The following is a 21,811-nucleotide window of genomic DNA, read 5'->3' as shown; positions in this document are numbered from 1 at the left end:
TATTGGCTTTGGTTTTTTTGAGTTATCTTGGTTTTGGCATAGTTCATCCTTGTTAAATATTAAGCTCCTACTGCTTTGTTAGCAAACTGGATCACTGAGAGCCAGCAGGAGGGTGTATACTGCAGGGGAGGAGCTATTCTTTCTGTGTTTACTTAGTGTCCTCCTAGTGGCAACAGCATAACACCCATGGTCCTGTGTCCCCCAATGATTGGCTCGGAGAAAAGGATTTTACAGTGAGTGCACAAAAATCACTTTTTTTTGAAAACCATAAAAAAATAATATAAATCTGGTATCAATGTAGTCTTACTGATTTAAAAGAATAAACTTGTTTTATCACATGTGGAGCGCCCCCAGACACAGGGCCACGGGTTACTCGGTACCGGTCCTCTCTGTCTCAGTTCTAGGGTTGTCACGGTGGCTGGACCCGGTCCGTGACCCTGCTAAGGGGCGTCCAATGAAAGGGGGTGATGAAAGTCGGCTAAGGTTTCGTGACGCCACCTGTGGTATTCGGTCAGGGTGACCGACGCTGCTTGGGGTCCACTGGGGTGATGTGATGGCAGCTAGATGGTATACCTTCCCACAGGTGAAGTATATCCCCAGGGCTTCCCAGTAGTGTAGGTGGTGATGGTGTGAGGCGCAGTTAATAACGAGGACACAGGGTTGCAGTCTCTTTACCTTTTACTGAAGACTTCAGGATCCTCAATCCAGAGCACTGCTAACTGGGCTGTCTGAGACCGGCCGGTCCGAAGGCACATCCAGAGTTCCCTTTGCAGGTGGAAATCAGTGCCTACCACTAGCGCCTGTGTTGTAGTTCTTCCCTGCTGAGCATTTAGGATAGTCCTCACAACTCTCGTGTTCGTTCTTTCTCTCTCTCTCCGTCCCCCAAGTTTATCTGGATAGGACGCACCCGTTTGACGGTAAGGCTCGGAGCTATTCTGGGACCCTAGAGACGCCCCTCTCCACGCTTGCCCCCTACGTCTTCTTAGGTGATGTATGGTAGACAGCCAACCTATAATCAACTGTCCTGCGGTATTTGAAGTAATGCTTGAAGTCAGTTACTTCCTCGGTGTTCCGGTCACCGGCTACGCGCCTCAGTAGGATGTTGCCGTTCTCGGGGCACGACTCCTACTGGCTCTCCTTTGTGCTTTGATCTCGTTTCTCACTTTTCCACAATATCCTTCTCTTCGTGTCCTTTCTTAGGATACCGCCGCAAGGTAGTGCAGGCGCGGTTCCATCCCTTTCTACTCTTTCTGCTAGGCCCCTGTCAGGAACCCACCCCTGACAGGTCCTCCCTGGACTCTCCCAGGCTACGTTCTCATCTAACTTTCTATCGGACCCCTAGTTTTACCAGTGTGAGGAGTGGCCTAATACATAGTGCCTTTTGCTCTCCCTAGTGGCCAGAGTGTGAAGTGTAATGTGTGCTTGTGATAACTGGTCAGGTGAACTCCTTTAGTGCAATCAGACATAACATCACTCCCCTTAGTGGCAGAGCGACATTACTGCAACGACCAGGACTCTGGGGCGCTGCACATGTACCATATGATGATCAAAAGGTAAATAAAAATAATTGTTGAACTACTGTTTATTTGTTTGTTCTGCCTCCCAAAAATCAGTATGTGGCCTGGTTCACATTTATCCTGTGCTGTTCGCTGCTTACTTACCTTGAGGTTTCTGTTGAAAATTCCCCCCAAAAAAGAGCATTCTGACAAAACCCCCAATGGGACCATTCACTGAAATGAGGCCTACTGAGACACTTTGGACCCGATCTGGTTTACTTTTACTGTATATTGATGGCCTAGCCTTAAGATAGGTCATCAATATATGATTGGTGTGGGTGCGGCACCCAAAAGGTTCGCCGATCAACTGTTGTGGAACACAGCAGCTCAGTCATTTATATAGTGGCTATGGCTTTGCAGTTCTGATCCATCCCCTATTCTTTCGTGCTATAGTTTTGATGGTGGCGCTGCTGTGTTTCTGGAGCATAACAGAACTTAAGTCTGTGCTGGTATCGGGTCACACCCCCACTAAGCAACAGATATTTTTGGCCTATCCTAACGATGGGCCATCAACTAAAAGAAAAGTAGTGGCCAACCCCCTTAAAATTTTGATCCATTAGTGTCTGTTCCTTGTAATTGGCTTTACATCTATATCAGAATATGAAAGCATGTTGAATTCTTATCGAAAAACAAAGTACCATATATTACACAAATGCTTAATGTTTTATTATAGAATGGAAATGTTTATATGACGCACATTTTTTTTTTTTTTGTATCTAGGTATCTTTCTGAATTCCTTTATGCTTGGCTGATGTCCACACTTAGTCGGGCAGACAGTTCGCAAATGGCTGAGGAGCGCATAATGGAAGAACAACAGAAAGGACGTAGCAGTAAAAAGGCCAAAAAGAAAAAGAAAGGTACTGATGGGTAACAAAGCCTGTGAGAACTTTCCCTTGTATGTCCCCCTCCAGTGGCAAATAACTGAGTCATTTCAGCTTCCAGAATTGCATTTGTAGGCCGATATCCCTGCAGGTCTGGAAACTGAAATGAACTTTACAGTTCTGACCTAGTAAATTCAGCTTTTATGTTACAGTTCGTCCATTGAACAGGGAAATAACGCTCAGCCAAGCATATCAGAACATGTGTGCAGGAATGTACAAGGTAAGCGCAAAACATGTTGGTGTACATTTTTGTTACTTTCTAAAAAAGTTTCGAGCCCCCTGTATGAACTTCAGAGCTTCAGTGGAATCGCAAAAATAACCGTATTTGATTTGCTGTCTGAACTGTTGCTCAGGTTTTGTAATATAATTATTCTGCTTAACCCCTGGAGACGTGGTGTGTGTATATGTATGTGGTGGAGACAAGTTGTAGTTTTGAATTTAACCATTCATTTAAACAATTGTTGTACTGTAAAATGGGGAAAAAATACGATGGAGTTGCAAGGAAACAACCAAAAACCCTTTCTTTTTTTAGGCTATGTTGTTACGACGTTCACTTTCGTTAAACTGGCCTGATATAATTATTTTACAATTGATCTGTATGATTATGATGATACTAGATGTATATGTGCTGGTGTGTATGTATAGAATTTTTTTTCCTACTATGCAAAAAAATAAAATAAACAAAACTAACTAAAAGCTTTCAATATTACCTGCTGCTATAGACAATGATTGCATTTGACATGGATGGAAAAGTGAGAAAACCCAAGTTTGAGTTGGACAGTGAGCAAGTTCGGTATGAGCACAGATTTTCACCATTCAACAGTGTTATCACACCTCCACCAGTGCACTACTTACAGTTTAAGGTAGGTGACTGCTCTTCTCACTTTTACTATAGAAAGTTGCCATATCAGTTGGCCCTCAGTCTAAATCCAGTAACCATTAAAGCTCTTGTGTATACATATGAGAGCTCTCTTAACCTCTTGGGTGCCATCTGCTCTGCATTCATGGCCTGGCGCCAGAGTTAAAGCGGATTTCCAGTCATATATTATTCTGGATGGTATATTCTTAGACGAGGTCATTAATATCTGATCAGTGGTGGTCTGACATCCGGCTCATTGAATGCAGTCGCACTGCGCAGCTTCTTTCATTGTGTAGCGGCTGATGATGAGTACTGCAGATCGGCTCCTTCAAAAGAATAGAAGTTAATCTACAGTACTAGTCAGGGGCCACTACACATTGAATGGTTTGTCGCAGTTCTGTTTAGAGGACTTTTTTTTTCTTTTTAAACACCCCTTATTTATTGAGATAAACAGTATGCAGCAGCCATCAGTACACACAGACTTGATAGCTTTGACTAGTCACCGGAAACCACTCGCATTACATTTACCCATAAACGTTTCACTCCTTGAGTGTAGCTGTACTGTTTTTTCCAATGTACTTTACAGGTTTAAATGTGATGTAATGTCCCTCATTTCTGTAAATCCTAGGAAATGTCTGACTTAAATAAGTACAGCCCCCCTCCCCAATCTTCAGACCTTTACATGGCTGCTAGCAAACACTTCCAACAAGCAAGAATGATATTGGAAAATATCCCAAATCAAGACCAAGAGGTAAGATTTATCTTCCTTTACACTTTGCGTCCTCTAACAATGGCTGAAGTCTGGCCACCTCTTTACCTCATATTTACATGAATTTTATTTTCAGATCCTCAGTTTCGCTAATTTAAAGGGAACCAGTCACCCCGAAAATCGCGGGTGAGGTAAGCCCACCGGCATCAGGGGCTTATCTGCAGCATTCTGTAATGCTGTAGATAAGCCCCCGATGTTACCTGAACAAGGAGAAAAAGACGTTATATTATACTCACCCAGGGGCGGTCCCGCTGCTGGTCAGGTCGGATGGGCGTCTCTGGTCTGCTGCGGCGCCTCCCATCTTCATTACAAGACGTCCTCTTCTGATCTTCAGCCACGGCTCCGGCGCAGGCGTACTTTGCTCTGCCCTCTTGAGGGCAGAGGATAGTACTGCAGTGCGCAGGCGCCGGAAAGGTCAGAGGCCCGGCGCCTGCGCACTGCAGTACTTTGTCTGCCCTCAACAGGGCAGACAAAGTACGCCTGCGCCGGAGCCGCAGCATGAAGACCAGAAGAGGACGTCTTGTAATGAAGATGGGAGGCGCCGGAGCAGACCGGAGCCGCCCATCCGACCTGACCAGCAGCGGGACCGCCCCTGGGTGAGTATAATATAACGTCTTTTTCTCCTTTTTCAGGTAACATCGGGGGCTTATCTACAGCATTACAGAATGCTGCAGATAAGCCCCTGATGCCGGTGGGCTTACCTCACCCGCGATTTTCGGGGTGACAGGTTCCCTTTAACAATTGTTTTGTCTAGCTTGTGTTTCCAACCCTTTGGCCAAGTGTTCTGTTTTTACCTCTCATCTTTTGAGTAGCCATAATTTTTATTTTTTTTTTCTACTTTTTTTTAATAGTAGCTGTATGAGGCTTTTGTATAATGTGGTACATGTTGTAATTATTTTAGAGCTGTGTTGGGGTTAATACAATTTACTGTGTAATTTATATAATTTTTCTTTGCGACACAAATGTAGAAAGAATATATATTTTTTTCTTTTGTCATTTTACGGTTCGTGTTTTACACAAAATAACCCGTTGAATGAATTCGAAAAGGTTATTAACAGCTGTTTAGATACCTAAAGTGTAGGTTATTTTTTATTTTATTACATACTGTGCATATGAATTTTGTATGTACAGTATATTGTATACAATATTTTTTTATACTTTTTTTTGTCACGGATAACATTTGTTTTTCATGTTTTACAGATTTCTCATAAAAGATCTGTAGGGAACATTGTTTTCCCCTTTATTGTTGTCCCCCCCCCCCCATCCCCTCCACTGTACTGCAACTGTTCCATCCATAGGAGCCACAGTTAGAGGGAAAACCAGTCCTATGCTATGCAGAGCATCACTGGTAGATCTGATCTGGGTATGCTCGTACTCAGCAGCTCTGCTACTCCCGCAAGATATCAGTCAGTTATATGATCTCCAAGGACCGAAGCATTGGTAGTATCTCTACTGCGCGCGATGTAGCTGGCAAAAGTGAAAACGGAAGTGGTAATTAAACCTCTTCTATCTTCTCCCCAGCTGTGTGACCCCCAGTCAGACAGTTGGAGACTGAACTTGCTCCTTCTAGATTGCTGGAGCTTTTAACCTTGCTCCTTAAATTTACAGTGGACTAAAGCACAGGACTAAAAGTAAGATCGCACAGGGCGTTGTTGCTGCTTTCTTTTTTCTGCAGCAAAACCTGATCTTGGCAAGAAAGAAGCTGCGTCAAAAACGCAGGTTTAGATGCATTTTAGGTGCCTTTTGTGTTGCGTATCTGGTGCGTTTTTTTTTCTTTGTCCATGCTGATTGCCTTGGATTTTCAGCAGCAAAAACGCAGCAAATAATGATACCTGCGTTTTTGCTGCGTTTTTTCAACACCCATTCAAGTCAATGGGTGGAAAAACGCAGCAAAAACGCTGAAAGAAGTGACATGCCCTATGTCCAATAAACGCAGCAAAGCATAAAATACTGATCACACAAAAACCCAATGTGTGTGCATGAGATTTCTGAAATCTCATAGGCTTTGCTGGTACTGTAAAAAGCAGCTGAAAATTAGCATAAAAACACAGCAAAAACGCCCTGTGTGAACTTACCCTAACTGACCCAAATAACGGCACTTGGGCATTTTCTGGTTAAAGGTAATCTGTCATCAGGTTTGTGCTGTGCAATCTGACTATGGCAGTAGATAGAGGCTGAGACACAGATTTCAGGGATGTCTCACTTGTCAAAGTGTGTGCTGTGGTTTACGAACTGTGAAGGATTTATCTCTAAGGCTACTTTCACACTAGCGTCGTGCACTGCACGTCGCTATGCGTCGTTTTGTAGAAAAAACACATCCTGCAAAAGTGCTTGCAGGATGCAGTTTTCCTCCATTGACTCACGTCTATGGTCTTTGTACATAGAGACCCTGGTGTGGGCAGGTTTCTCAGCTCTGCTTCATGCTAAATCTAAAAGCTCTGTCAGAACTGCTGCACCCAGTAATCTAAGTGATACATCGTTGGATTCAGCTTCTCTTTGCCTACATCAGATTGCTCCCTGATGAGTGTATGGATAGTATCTCCATAACTCCTTATGGAATGTTTCTAGAATATTCTCTGGCAGCTTCAGCATGACTCTATATTGCAAGCAAGCCTTTGTCCTGCTCAAGGTGTGAGATCTGTCGCTCACAGCCTTTTGAGTCTTGACCTCTCCCCTGCTGAGCTATATTCCAGCTTTCTTCTTGAGGCTTGGAGTCTATTGGACATTCTACTGGACAAAGGAAAGAGGGTTTTATAATCCCAGACTAAATAGGATACAAATGATTAAAATGAAATTAAATCTCAAATATTCTTCACACCTACTGATAGATTCTCTTTAAGAAGCATTTGATACCGGAATGTTATTTTTTGTCATTAGAGCATCAGATGATAAATATATTTCCTATTGTATGACTGTAATTATGTTCTAATAATGTAAATTACAGTGATCCTGGATTTTATCTATGGTATAAATGTAATAAACGTCCTGATCATGAATTTTACTAAAGGTCCGCATATGTCCTGGCGGTACTAGCGCTCAGTAAATTATACACCTAACATAAAGGGAATGGATAGCTTAATATTTTGGAAATAACCCTTTAAGCACATAAGATCAAATTTCTGGCACTTGAGATAGATTTCATTCAGATCAATTGACCATTTATGCACCTGATTTTTGGGCTGATTGGTTACATATCTGTTTGACACTATTAGTTAGAATACTGGATTTTGCAGTGTGTTGGTTGACCTTGTCACTTGCAGTCGTCTCCTGAATAGGCTAGAGCAGTCTTGACTGAAGCTATTGCCTGCAGAGCTATTTAGACACAAGCTGAACTTATTACGTATTTGCTTCAAAATGAAAGCAATTAACCTCTTCACGACATGCGCCCCACATGCACGTTGCTGTGGAAAGTGCATTCCTGCAAACCGAAGTACATAAACGGTAGCCAGTGTGATCCTCCTGTGATCTCGTGTACTGTGTGACCGATCTGTGATCCCTATTCCATAATATTAGTACAGAGTGGCTCCATAGGTAGGGAGGTATTGTTTCTCTTTTACAAAGAAAAAAAAAATTGTTAGCGCCTGGTAACATTTTAGCTAGTGCATTAGTTAAGCATATGTCACTTTTTTTCTTTTTTCTTTATTTTTTTCCTACTGATTTTTTCTTTTTCATTTTTTTCTTCAAAATATTTCCTTTTTACAATTTTAATGTTTTCTCTATCGCCTCATTGGGGGACACAGGAACCATGGGTGTATGCTGCTGCCACTAGGAGGCTGACACTATGCAAATAAAAAAGTTAGCTCCTCCTCTGCAGTATACACCCTACCGACAGGAAGTAGGATATTCAGTTTAGGTTAGTGTCAGTAGGAGGTGGACACGGGACTTTCATTAGACCCATATCTACCTCAATGTGCGTCGTTTTCTTTCAGGTTTTCCGGAGGGATACAGGGTGAACAGTCACACCTGTAATCCCACATTATGGAATATGAATACGGCGTGTACTGTCACACCGTATCCTCATAGATCCCACAGCAGGACCATGATCCTAGCACACAAGCGTGCATAGAAGTTCGGTCCTAGCTCCGTCCCCCACCCACTCGCCCACCAGAGCCTGTCGATTGGAGGAGACGAGGACGTCCACCATCAGCTCCATGGACGTCTGGCACCTTTCTCGGTTTAAGGTTAGTATTGGACGGCGTGGGAGTTTTGAGGTGAGTATTTCCCCCACCAGTCCCAGTTAGCTTCCCCTCCTTGTTCCGGGGGGTCGCCCTATCTTTCCTCCGGCGCGGCGACTTTTTCAGCCACGCTGCCTTTTATTCCGGCGGCGGGTGCGGCTCTGCCTCCTTGCTCCGCCGCTGCAGTCTCTACAGTCCCCGCTGCCTACTTCCTCCAGCGGACACGTTCCTCTGTCGTCCGGCGCGGCGATCTTGGCGGCAGTCACGCTGTTCCCATTTCCGCTCGTTCTTCAGCGCAGCGGCTCTCTCCGGTGGTCGCCGGCCTCTAATTTAGGCCCCGGCTTCTGCCCAGGCCTACTTCTGGCGCCGCGACTCCGCCCATTTCAGTTTTCATCGGGCGGGCTTTTTTCCCTCCCATCACTCTCTCCATCTTGCTCCTCCGGACCCGGTGGCTATCACGCACCTCCCCCCCCCCCCCCCCCGGTCCTCTGAGAGTGGGTCCTTTTCCCCAGCGCACTCTTTCTCTGGCTGGGTCCCCTGCATCCTTCTTAGGTCGCCGTCTCCCTGCTGGTGCCCTGGACCTGTGCCATGATGCCAGTCGCAGCTACAGCCGGGAGCAGTCTACAGGACTCTAGTTCTGCTCTGAGTAGCTCTGCAATGCAGTCCATTACTCCCCTCTCCTGTTCCCCTAACCTTCGGGCATCATTTAGTGGGTCTTCTCCCAGGCCTAATCCTAAAAGGAGAGCGTTCCCTTCCGCTTGTCAGCTGCAGCATCTCCACTGTACACATGGTCCAGGAGTCCCTACCCCGGGTGAGACAGAGACCCCTATCCCTGGGTGGGCTTTCCTTCTGTCTCAGTCTGGGGCGGAGCTCACCAGGATGTCTCAACCTGGTGTTCTGTTCACTCATTTGCCAAATGTTATAAGCTCCATACCTACGCTTCGGCAGTTGCCAGCCTAGGCGGAAGGATCTTGCAGGCGGCAGTGGTGAGTCCTCCGACCTGAATGGAGTTTTTCTGCTGTTGCCACCCCAGGGACTGCTTTGGGATGTCCCATGGTTCCTGTGTCCCCCAATGAGGCGATAGAGAAAACAGGATTTTTGGCTGCTTACCGTAAAATCTGTTTCTCGGAGCCTTCATTGGGGGACACAGCACCCTCCCAAGTTGAACAGCTCTGTTTTGTTGTGTTATATTGTTAGAGTTTCCTATCTTTACATGTTGCTTCTCCTACTGCTTTCTCACTAACCGAATATCCTACTTCCTGTCGGTAGGGTGTATACTGCAGAGGAGGAGCTAACTTTTTTTATTTGCCTAGTGTCAGCCTCCTAGTGGCAGCAGCATACACCCATGGTTCCTGTGGCCCCCAATGAAGGCTCCGAGAAACAGATTTTATGGTAAGCAACCAAAAATCCTGTTTTCTACTTTTTGTCTCTACTTTTTGCACTCTGTTTTATAATAAATAGTACCCTTTTACACAAGCCCCACACAATACACGTATGAAAGCACCACTTACACACACATCCCCAGTGTCTTGAAGGATAAAATAAAAATGGTCCATTAATCAATAAGACACTATTCATCAGAGGAGACAATCTTTCCTTGCCTCCGACACTGACTCAGTTAGTTAGGAAGATACAACATTTCTCTTCCTCCTACTCATCTAGTGAGGAGGACCCTCACAAAGGGGCCGTAGGACCCAAGCAACCCCTTCAGCAATCCATCCCACATGGAGTCCACTACCCGATAATTATCAGCCTGTTATTCCCGATTTCATGGACAGCACAGGAATCCAATTTGACGTTGCAGGCCTCACTGAAATGGACTCTTTCGTATTCTTTATCAGCGAGGAAACAATAAATGTTATGGTGGCCCAAACAAATTTGTATGCCCATCAATTTTTCACCCAAAATCCCATGTCATCATACACTACATGGACCCGTTTAAATGCAGCAATAATGATGACATTTTGGGGCATTGTGCTGCATCTGGGCATAGTCAGAAAACCAAAGCTTTGGCAATGCTGGAGTACTGATATTCTCTACAGTACACTGGTATTCCACATGGCCATGACAAGGACATGATTTGAAATGATCCAAAAAAATTTCCATTACAGTGAATAATGCGCAGTATCCTCCCTGAGAGAATCCAAACTTCGTTTGTCTATATAAAATTCAGCCAGTGGGTGACCACTTCAGCAGACAATTTGCTGAGGCGTACAACCCATCAAAGGAACATCTGTATAGATGAATCTCTGGTTCATTACTAAGGGAGGCTAAAATTCTGGCAATATTTCCCCAGTAGGAGGGCCAGGTATAGAATAAAACTGTACAAACTGTGCGAGAGTACCTCAGAGTACACCCACAGATTTAAGGTCTACGAAGTGAAGGACACTCAGATGCCCCTCTGTCCTGGAGTTGAGTGGTAAAATTGTGTGGGAATTGGTGCACCCACTGGATAAGGGTTATCACCGCTACATAAGATAACTTTTAAACCAGCATCCCACTCTTCAAGACCCTCTCTGTCAGAGGTACACTTGCATGCGCCACCATTCGAAGAAATCAGAGAGGCCTCCGTAAGCTGCCGCTAATTGGGCCAGATTGTATCTTGGATTATAATACATTCATGGGGGTTGTAGATCTCTCAGATCAGGTCCTCAAACCATACCGTGTCCTGCAAAAAGCAAAAGTATGCTACAAACAAAATATATTGTGCACATTGTACAGATGGCACTGTACAGTACTTTTGTGCTGTTTAGATCTGCAGGCAATACAGGGACCTTCCTTCAGTTTCAGGAGGTAGTCATCAAGGCCCTGATGTTTGGCACTGGGGAAGGTGAGGGTCCCAGTACTTCTAAAACTGGTGCCCATATCTTACCAAGTCAGCATTTTCCCGGAGAGGTTCCCCAAACAGCGAAAAAGGGAAGAACACAAAAAAGGTGGAGTATGCTCCAAGAGGGCAATACTGACATACACAATTCACCATTGTGAAACCTGCCCTGAGAAATCAGGCTTTCTCTATCGCTTCATTGGTGGACACAGGAAACCATGGGTGTATCCTGCTGACATTATGCACAAAAAAAGTTAGCTCCTCCACAGTGTACGCCCCACCGACCGGCACTAGGATAATCAGTTTAGCTAAGTGTCAGTAGGAGGTGGACATGGGTCTTTCACTAGACTCATATCTACCTCAGTGTCATTTCCTTTCAAATGGATCTTCTCCTTACCTCTCGGCTACCAGGGGTAGCTGAAGCCCAAGATAACATGACTAGGGACGGTTTTTACCGACCCAGGTGTTGCGATCACTGTTAACGGTATAACGGCGACCACAAAAAAGAAGTCAGATTTCCATTTAATTTCACTCTCTGATGTGATCACCCCCCCTGTACCTCCAGAGTCCCTGCCGTCCCCTGGGCCATCAGCGTCTTCTTCCAGCAACAATAGGAAATTTTTCCTATTGGTTCATTTTGATCACTGTTATAGACCCTATCACAGTGATCAAAATAAAAAAAATGTAAATAAAACCCTCTTTTATCACCCCCTTAGGGAAAAATAATAAAATAAAAAAAAAATGCATTTTCATTCTTCCATTAGGGTTAGAGTTGGGCTAGAGTGAGTTGGGCTAAGAATTGGGGGGTTTCCACTGTTTAGGTACATCAGGGGGTCTCCAATCACGATATGGCGCCGGTATTGACTTTTTGAAGGCAAAATTGTCTGGAATCAAACTGTGCTCCCTCCCTTCCGAGCTCTACCATGCACCCAAACAGTGGTTTACCCCCACATACGGGGTATCAGCGTACTCAGGACAAATTGCACAACAACTTTGGCGTTCTAATTTCTCCTGTTACCCTTGTGAAAATAATTATTTGGTGGGGAAAAGATCATTTTTGTGGAAAAAATATTTTTTATTTTCACGGCTCTACGTTATAAGTTTCGGTGAAGCACTTGGGGGTTCAAAGTGCTCACCACACATCTAGATAAGTTCCTTTTTGGGGGTCTACTTTCCAAACTGGTGTCACTTGTGGGTTTTTTTTGCGCTGTTTAGGCACATCAGGAGCTCTCAACGTGTCGTGGCGTCCAATCTCAATTCCAGCCAATTCTTCATTGAAAAGGTTAAACTGCGTTCCTTCCCTTCCGATCTCTGCCATGCGCGCAAACAGTGGTTTACCCCCACATATCTGGTATCCGCGTATTCAGCAGAAATTGCACAATAACCTTTGTGGTTCATTTTTTCTTTTTACACTTGTGAACATAAAAAAAAAAAATATTGGTTCTGAAGTAAAATGTTTGTGAAAAAAGTTAAATGTTCATTTTTTTTTTCCTTCCACATTGCTTCAGTTCCTGTGAAGCACGTAAAGGGTTAATAAACTTCATGAATGTGGTTTTGAGCACCTTGAGGGGTGCAATTTTTAGAATGGTGTCACTTTTGGGTATCTTCTGTCATGTACACCCCTCAAAGTGACTTCAAATGTGATGTGGTCCATAAAAAAAAATGGTGTTGTAAAAATAAGAAATCGCTGGTCAACTTTTAACCCTTATAACGTGCTAACAAAACAAAATTTTGTTTCCAAAATGATGCTGGTTTTATGTAGACATATGGGAAATGTTATTTATTGACCCCTTTACCCCCAAGGGTGGTTTGCATGTTAATGACCAGGCCAATTTTTACAATTCAGAGCACTGTCCCTTTATGAGGTTATAACTCTGGAACACTTCCATGGATCCTGTTGAGTCTGACATTGTTTTCTCTTGACATATTGTACTTCATGACAGTGGAGAAAATTTTGATATGACTTGCGTTTATTTGTGAAAAAAAAACCTGAAATTTGGCGCAAATTTTGAAAATTTTGCTATTTTCACACTTTGAATTTTCATTCCCTTATATCACACAGATATGTTGCACAAAATACTTAATAGGTAACATTTCCCACATGTCTACTTTATATCAGCACAATTTTGGAACCAATTTTGTTTTTGTTAGGGAGTCATAAGGGTTAAAAGTTGACCAGCAATTTCTCATTTCTCCTACGCCTCATTGGGGGACACAGGACCATGGGTGTTATGCTGCTTGCCACTAGGAGGACACTAAGTAAAAACAAAGAGTTAACTCCTCCTCTGCAGTATACACCCCTTGACTGGCCAGTAACGACTCAGTTCTTGCTTAGTGTTTGTAGGAGTCACTTGGGTCTGTTCAGACCCCACCATTTTTATTTTTATTTTCTGTAAATTTTTATGTTTCATCTAACGGAGTGAAGGGGGCGACGGACTCCTTTTTCTAGGGTCCGCTCTCCCCCGAGCCATCAACAGGCGAGCACGGCGAGTATTCCTCCCCATACCTCTCCTGCGACGAATGGGGCACGCCTAACCTAAATCCAGGGCGACGGTTCCTACTCGGTCCCGATCTCCCCCATATAGGAGGGCGAGCACATAGAGTACATCTCTCATTTGCATCTCCCGGGCTCCATCGCACTCAAGCCCTCACCTCGGCGTCTTGTAGTCCCCACGGTAGCCGTAAGTCCCCTCCTTTCTCCAAGGATCTGGTGAAGGAGTTGCTTCCTTTTCCTTCTGTGGATCCTGCCGTATCGCGACTCACATCCAAAACAATCTTATCCCTGTCCGACGGTTCATCAGTCAAAAATCCCTCTGACCGTCAAATTGATTATCTGGCTCGCTCAGTCTTTGAGGCCTCAGGAACAGCTCTCCTTCCATCTTTTGCAGCTACCTGGGTGGCTAAGGCAATGGGGGCCTGGGCAGGTGTTAACCTCTACCGTCCATGGCAGTAATCTCCCCCCAGAGGCGGCCAGACTAGCTAACCAGATTGCCCAGGCCGGCGATTTCGTAGTTAACGCTTCCATAGATGCGGCTAATTGCACAGCACAAGCAGCTGCAAATGCAATTTCCATCAGGAGGGCCTTATGGCTCCGCGATTGGCGAGCAGATTCTGCTTCCAAAAAGTCGCTGACGTCTCTACCTTACCGAGCGGGCCGTTTATTTGGGGAGAAACTAGACCAAATCATTTCTGACGCTACCGGAGGGAAGAGTAAATTTCTTCCCCAGCAAAAACCCGCCTGACCTTTTCGGAATCAACAGCAGTTTTGATTCCGGTCCTTTTGTAACAACTCCAGTTGGTCCTCCTCTTCCCCTGGTTCGGGACGATGGGAAAACAGAAATCCCCAGGTCTCATACAGACCAAACCGTCCCTGGAAACCCAGGCCGAGACGTCTGCCCCTAAGCCATCCGCATCCCTTAAACCTTCTTCTCAATGACTCGTCGACGTATCCGGCGGACACCGACAAAGTAGGTGGACGCCTTCTTTTGTTCCGTCAAAACTAGCTTTCAGTCGTTCACGACGAGTGGATCAGAGAGCTCATGTCTTCCGGATACAAAATCGAGTTTTCTTCCATCCCCCCTCCGCGCTTCTTCAAGTCTTCTCATCCCAAATCAAGGGCGTCACATCTTCTTCAGCCCATACAGGCGCTTCAAAAAGGACGGTGTCATCGCTCCGGTCCCTCGAGACCAAAGGTTCAAGGGGTTCTACTCCAACCTTTTCATCGTCCCAAAGAAGGACGGGACTCTACGACCCATACTGGATGTCAAACTGTTGAACAAGTTTGTACAGGTCCGACACTTCAGAATGGACTCGCTCCGTTCTGTTGTCGCGTCCCTGGAAAAAGGCGAGTTCCTGGCATCGATAGACATCAAGGATGCTTATCTACATATTCCAATTTTTCCCCCTTATCAGCAGTTCCTGCGCTTCGCAGTCCAAGAAGAACACTTCCAGTTTGTGGCCCTGCCCTTTGGACTTGCCACCGCCCCCAGAGTCTTCACGAAGGTCATGGCGGCGGTCATGGCCATTCTTCACGCTCGGAGAGTGGTAGTTCTGCCCTATCTGGACGACCTATTAATCAAGGGTCCGTTCCTGTCTGCCTGCAAGGAGTCTGTAAGTATCACCGTGGATTCTCTTTCCCGCCTGGGTTGGAAGATCAACTTCGAGAAATCATCTCCAGTGCCGGCTCAGCAAATCTGCTTCCTGGGCATGATTTTGGACTCTTCCCACGGGTTAGTCATTCTCCCTCCAGAGCAGGTCTTATCCTTACAACAGGGAGTGTGCAAGCTCTCCCGCCCAGTTCCTCACTCCATTCGCTTCGCAATGCGCATCCTTGGGAAAATGGTTGCTGCGATGGAAGCCGTTCCGTTTGCGCAGTTCCATCTCCATCCCCTGCAACAGGCGCTTCTGTTAGCCTGGGACAGAAGCCCGGTTTCCCTCGACTGTCGTTTTCGCCTGCCACGACAGGTCAGGCAGACCCTCAGGTGGTGGACACTACAGTCCTCCCTGAACCAAGGGAAGTCGTTTCTTCCAGTGTGCTGGTTAGTGGTGACCACCGATGCCAGCCTTTTGGGCTGGGGCGCAGTTTTCAATCACCACACAGCACAGGGTCGTTGGTCCACAAGAGAGTCGCGTCTCCCAATCAATATCTTGGAGATTTGAGTGATCACTCTTGCCTTACGCAACTTTCACCACCTTCTCGCAGGCCATCCCATGGGAATCCAATCCGACAACGCCACAGCCGTGGCATATATCAACCGGCAATGGGGGAACCCGCAGCAGGGCAGCCATGCTCGAAGTTTCCCACATCCTGCGCTGGGCCGAGACCAATCACTCGCTCATCTCGGCGATCCACATACCGAGCGTGGAGAATTGGGAAGCGGAGTTCCTCAGTCGCCAGGGTCTTGCCTCGGGCGAGTGGTCCCTCAATCCGGAAGTCTTCCAACAGATTTGCCATCGCTGGGGACACCGGATGTGGATCTCATGGCCTCGAGGTTCAACAACCAGGTTCCCCAGTTCATTGGGCGGTCCCGCGATCCTTGCGCCATCGGGGCAGATGCTCTGGTCCTGTCGTGGCATAGTTTCCAGCTGCCATACATATTTCCACCTCTTTGCTCCCGAGAGTCATCAAGAAGATCAGAGCAGAGGGGAGACCGGTGATTCTTGTTGCGCCAGACTGGCCGCGCCGAACATGGTACGTGGAACTCGTCCAAATGGTCGCCAACGTACCCTGGCTCCTTCCAGATCGCAAGGATCTTCTCTCACAGGGCCCGATTTGCCACCAGAACTCCGGGGCCCTGTCTTTGATGGTGTGGCCGTTGAATCCTGGATTTTAGCCCAAGCCGCATTCTCCCCAGGGGTTTCTTCTACCATGATTCGTGCTAGGAAATCCGTTTCCATTCGCATTTATCATCGCATCTGGTGCATCTTCTTCTCATGGTGCAATACCCATGGACGTGCTTCTTTGGTTTTTTCCATTCCGTCCATTCTGGAGTTTCTCCAATCAGGTTTAGAGTCAGGCCTTGCCCTAAGCTTGCTCAAGGGACAAGTGTCCGCTTTGTCTGTTCTATTCCAACGAAAGATCGCTTCCAGACTGCCAATTAAAACGTTCATCCAAGGAGTCTCCCGGGTGGTCCCTCCCTATAGAATGCCTTTGGCGTCATGGATCTTAACTTGGTTCTCGGAGTTCTTCAGGAGGCCCCTTTCAAACCATTGCAGGACATCTCTCACCCTCCTTTCATGGAAGGTGGTCTTTCTCGTGGCGATTACATCTATCAGGAGAGTTTCTGAGTTGGCGGCTCTCTCTTGCCGACCCCCCTTCCTGATTTTCACCCAGACAAGGTAGTTTTGAGAACCTCTCCCTCTTTCCTACCTAAATCGTCTCCTCCTTTCATCTAAATGAGGACATTGTCTTGCCGTCATTCTGTCCGGCGCCAACCCATCGTATCGAGAAAGCTCTCCATACTCTGGATGTGGTTAGAGCTCTTTGGTGGTACATATCTCGCATGGCTCCCTTCCGTAAGTCGGATGTCCTGTTCTTGCTTCCAGAGGGACATAGGAAAGGTCTACCTGCCTCAAAGGCCACTATAGCCAAGTGGATTCGCTCCACTATTCAGGAATCCTACCGCGTCAGGAACACCCCTGTCCCAGGAGGGATAAAGACACCAGGCTTCCGCACAACAGCTTTGTAAAGCTGCGACTTGGTCCAGTCTGCATACCTTCACAAAGCACTATCACATCCATACCCAGGCTTCGGCAGACGCTGCCCTTGGCAGGTGCATTCTGCAGACTGCGGTACCTCAGTAAGCCAGTGGTGCATAGGATTTTAGCAGTGCAATTGCTCCCCACCCAGGGACTGCTTTAGGACGTCCCATGGTCCTGTGTCCCCCAATGAGGCGTAGGAGAAAAGGAGATTTTTGTGTACTCACCATAAAATCTTTTTCTCCGAGCCGATCATTGGGAGGGATAACAAGCGCCCTGTTAGCCTATTGGCTGTTTGTTGTTGTATTTTGTTCCTCAGTTTTGGACATAGTTTACTTGTCTTGGTTTCACTCCTACTGCTTTACTACTGAACTGAGTCGTTACTGGCCAGTCAAGTGGTGTATACTGCAGAGGAGGAGTTAACTCTTTGTGTTTACTTATGCTGCTTGCCACTAGGAGGACACTAACACCCATGGTCCTGTGTCCCCCAATGATTGGCTCGGAGAAAAAGATTTTACGGTGAGTACACACAAAAATCTCCTTTTTCACAGCAGGACTTTTTATTATCACAAGGGTAACGAGAAATTGGACCCCAAAAGTTGTTGTCCAATTTGTCCCGAGTACGCCGATACCCCATATGAGGGGGTAAAACACTGTTTGGGCCCACGTCAGAGCTCGGAAGGGAAGGAGCACCGTTTTACTTTTTCAACGCAGAATTGGCTGCAATTGGGATCGGACGCCATGTCGCGTTTGCAGAGCCCCTGATGTGCCTAAACAGTGGAAACCCTCCACAAGTGACCCAATTTTGGAAACTACGCCCCACAAGGAATTTATCTAGAGGCATAGTGTTATAGTAATGATTGTAATGCTTTAGATTTTACTGGTGTATGAATTTAGAATGTCCAAAGGTAGTGATGGCTAGCACTCGACTAGAGTAGAGGTCACGGTGCTAGTGAAGGGAACTAGAAGTTCCGAAGTCACTGAATATGAAAGATCACTGCACACGCTCAAAACGAAAATATGCTCTCAAGTGGAAGTTTATTTGATAGTTGATGCAGGAACAAGCGACTAGTCAATTTTTTGACGTTTCGGCTAAAGCATAGCCTTGGTCACAACGTCGCTAGAATGCAGAGTCCGTCTTAGATTCAGGGTAGTGCGGATGTAGCACTGGTATAATTCTGCCTCACAGCGCCAACCGCTGCCCACTTGATTGGACAACCAGGACAACCTTTGTCTCCTAATCTGACACGGCTTCATCAGTTCCACACCTATACAACTTTCATGGACTGCTGTATACTTGGGTGCGGTACCCCAAGAATCATCTGATAAATACCTCTACCTATGATATTCTGGGCACACCACTTAGCAAAGTACCTTTGCAGTTTAACATAACTACAGACCTTGGGCACTGTACCTGAATCTTTACCCAGTCTATGATTTTTGCAAAGAGACATTGCTCAGCCCTTAATCCAAGCCTTCCATAGGGCCGTTACCTTATACCAGTGCTACATCCGCACTACCCTGAATCTAAGACGGACTCTGCATTCTAGCGACGTTGTGACCAAGGCTATGCTTTAGCCGAAACGTCAAAAAATTGACTAGTCGCTTGTTCCTGCATCAACTATCAAATAAACTTCCACTTGAGAGCATATTTTCGTTTTGAGCGTGTGCAGTGATCTTTCATATTCAGTGAATTTAGAATGTGGCGGTATGAGTAAGTTGTGCGGAGTAAGGTGATAAAGGGGGTTTGATTTACTATTTTTAGTGGGTTTGATCGCTTTTTATTCCGATTTTTGGGAGGCAGAATGAATAAAAAACATCCATTCATGAATTTCTTTTGGGCTGTGGGTGGGGGGCGATTATACTGTTCCGCATGTGGTAAAAATGATACAGCAGCTTTATTCTTTGGGTCAGTACGATTACAGCGATATCTCATTTATATCATTTTTTTATGTTTTGGCGATTTTATGCAATTAAAACCATTTTATATAAAAAATAATTATTTTTGTATCGCTTTATTCTGAGTTACAGCTTTTTTTAATTTTTTTTCGCTGATGACGCTATATGGTGGCTCATTTTTTGTGGGACAAGATGATATTTTCAGCGGTACCATATTTATTAATATTCCAGTCTTTTTGTTCGGCTGTAAGATGATAAAGCATTGTTTTTTGTTTGGTCTTTTTTTTTTATGGGGTTAACTAGTGGGACAGTTTTATAGGTCGGGTTGTTACGGACGCGGCGGTACTAAATATGTGTACTTTTATTATTTCTTTTTTGATTTACATAAAGAAATGTATTTATTGGAAAAATACTTTTTTTTCTTTATTTAGGAATTAAGAATCTTTTTTATTTTTTTTTACACATGCTAATTTTTATTTTAAAACTTTTTTTTTACATTTATATAGTGATATTCCATCCTGGGACAAAGTCAGATCGCTGATCTGACACTTTGCAGGCAGTGAAGGAGGCTTTCCGGTGCCTACTCTCAGCAGGCACTTAGGAGCTACCTCCCTGCAGGACCCGGAAGGACCCCGCTGCCATCTTGGAACCAGGGGTCTGAAAGGAGAACCTCAGGACAGCGTGATCACATCGCGTTGTTCTAAGGGAAGCACGCAGGGACCTGGCACTGCTCCTGGCACTTAGTGCTGGGTGTCAGCTGTGAGAATCAGCTGACACCGGCCGCGATCAGCCGCGCTCCCCCCCGTGAGAGCGGCTGATCACCTTGGACGGAATAGTATGTCCATTGCCAGAAAGGGGTTAAGTATTTTGTGTGACATATCTCTGATTTAAGGGCATAAAATTCAAAGTTTGAAAATTCCTAAATTTTCGCCATATTTCCGTTTTTTCAAAATGAAGTGGTTGCCAATAACTACGAGCAGCACTATATGCTTACATATGGCCGTGAGTAGTTACATGCAGAAATATGTGATTTTTTTTTTTTGTATTACTTAGGTGAACGAGATTTTGAAGGTATCCAAAAACAATATAGTAGTAATGAAGTTGCTTGCTGGAGGCCATAAAAAAGACTCTAAGGTAAGTGGTGAGAAATGACATCCCTGTGATATAGTGCTATAATTTCTGGCGCAATGTGAGCCAACTAACAGCTGGTATAGACTTGACTAGAGAGTAGCTGGGTATGTGCACACATCTTTTTTAGGTGGATACGCCCAGGAGCCCACTTGAAAAAGCGCTAAAGAAAGCATCAAAAGAATTCTCATATGCACTGCAATATCAAATCAACTTGCAGTGCATCGGATCAGTCTTTTTGATCTTTTTTTAAGCTCTTCAGGCTTCTAAAGAAAGTGACAATTTTCCAGCATGAAGCACTGTAATAAAATGCTGCACACTTTAGGACACTCTGGTTTAAATATTCATTGTTTAGAAAATAGATAGGGTTTTTTTACATCTGCCCCAGTGCAGTTCACAAATTTCCTTCTGGCTTCTAATATTCTGATTTAAACCCTTTCAAACATGCACCGTACATGTACTGCTGTGCGGGATCTCCGTTCTTGTAAACAGCAGTATGTGTACGGCGGCATGATTGCGTGGCCTCACGTTGAGCGCAGCGGCGATCCTGTGCAGGTGTCAGCTATGTGTGAGGGCTGACACCTTGCAGTAATGCCCACGAAAGAAAGAAATCTTAATCAAAATGGCACCTTTCAGAAGCCATACTTGAAAATGCCTAAGCAGAGCACCACATGAAGCACGGAGCACGGGCTTGTCATTAGCTGAAAATAAAGATTAAACCGCAACCACAAGAGGGATGTCATCAACCCAGGTATCATTGTAATCAGTACAATGGCACCAACCTGACACTGTAGGTTACTGTGCACAATCCTGGTCTATTAGTCAAAAAGCAAAAAATGTTCGGTATTGGCACAGTTGTAAAGATACATAGTATAAAACCATAATATTAATCATCATGCACGGTGAACATCGTAAAAAAAAATTAATAAATGATAACTTCTGCCAGAATTGTGGCTTCTGTTCATCTTGCCTCACAAAATTAAAGTGATCAAAAATGTGTTTTTTAAAAAAATGATTTTCTTATGCAAAACTAGTTAAAGCAAAAACTGGATAAATAGAAACTATAATTCGTATTGACACACAGAATATATAAGTAACTTCAATTCTGCCAGCTAAACTCCATTCAAAATAAAATAAACTACCGTATATACTCGAGTATAAGCCAAGAATTTCAGCCCATTTTTTTAAGCTGAAATTGCCCCTCTCGGCCTATACTCGAGTCATACCCAGGGGTCGGCAGGGGTGGGGGAGCGGCAGTTGTGTAATAATGCTCACCTGCTCCTGGTGCAGTCCCTGGTTCCCTGGCGCGGGCAGCTTCTTCCTGTAGTGAGCAGTCACATGGTACCGCTCATTACAGTAATGAATATGGACCGACTCCACTCCCATAGGGGTGGAGCCGCATATTCATTACTGTAATGAGTGGTACCATGTGACCGCTCAGTACAGGAAGAAGCTGCCGGCGCCGGAGAACCAGGGACCGCGCCAGGAGCAGGTGAGTATAACGCAGTGCGTGATATTCACC

General features: G+C 45.3%; 1 protein-coding gene across 2 annotated transcripts in view; it reads left to right on the top strand.

Annotated features, from left to right (window-relative positions):
• Positions 1–21,811, top strand: part of NAA35 (N-alpha-acetyltransferase 35, NatC auxiliary subunit) — a 109,143-nt gene that overhangs the window by 69,158 nt on the left and 18,174 nt on the right. For both annotated transcript variants that reach the window (XM_069762456.1, XM_069762463.1), the window contains exons 18-22: positions 2,277–2,413; positions 2,590–2,657; positions 3,160–3,300; positions 3,925–4,047; positions 20,215–20,295. In XM_069762456.1, coding sequence (XP_069618557.1) covers positions 2,277–2,413; positions 2,590–2,657; positions 3,160–3,300; positions 3,925–4,047; positions 20,215–20,295 — 550 coding nt within the window. The remainder of the gene's footprint in view (positions 1–2,276; positions 2,414–2,589; positions 2,658–3,159; positions 3,301–3,924; positions 4,048–20,214; positions 20,296–21,811) is intronic.

Source organism: Ranitomeya imitator, chromosome 1 (genome assembly GCF_032444005.1).
Source record: "Ranitomeya imitator isolate aRanImi1 chromosome 1, aRanImi1.pri, whole genome shotgun sequence".
NCBI lineage: Eukaryota > Metazoa > Chordata > Amphibia > Anura > Dendrobatidae > Ranitomeya > Ranitomeya imitator.
This window is presented reverse-complemented; position numbering and strand designations above follow the sequence as displayed.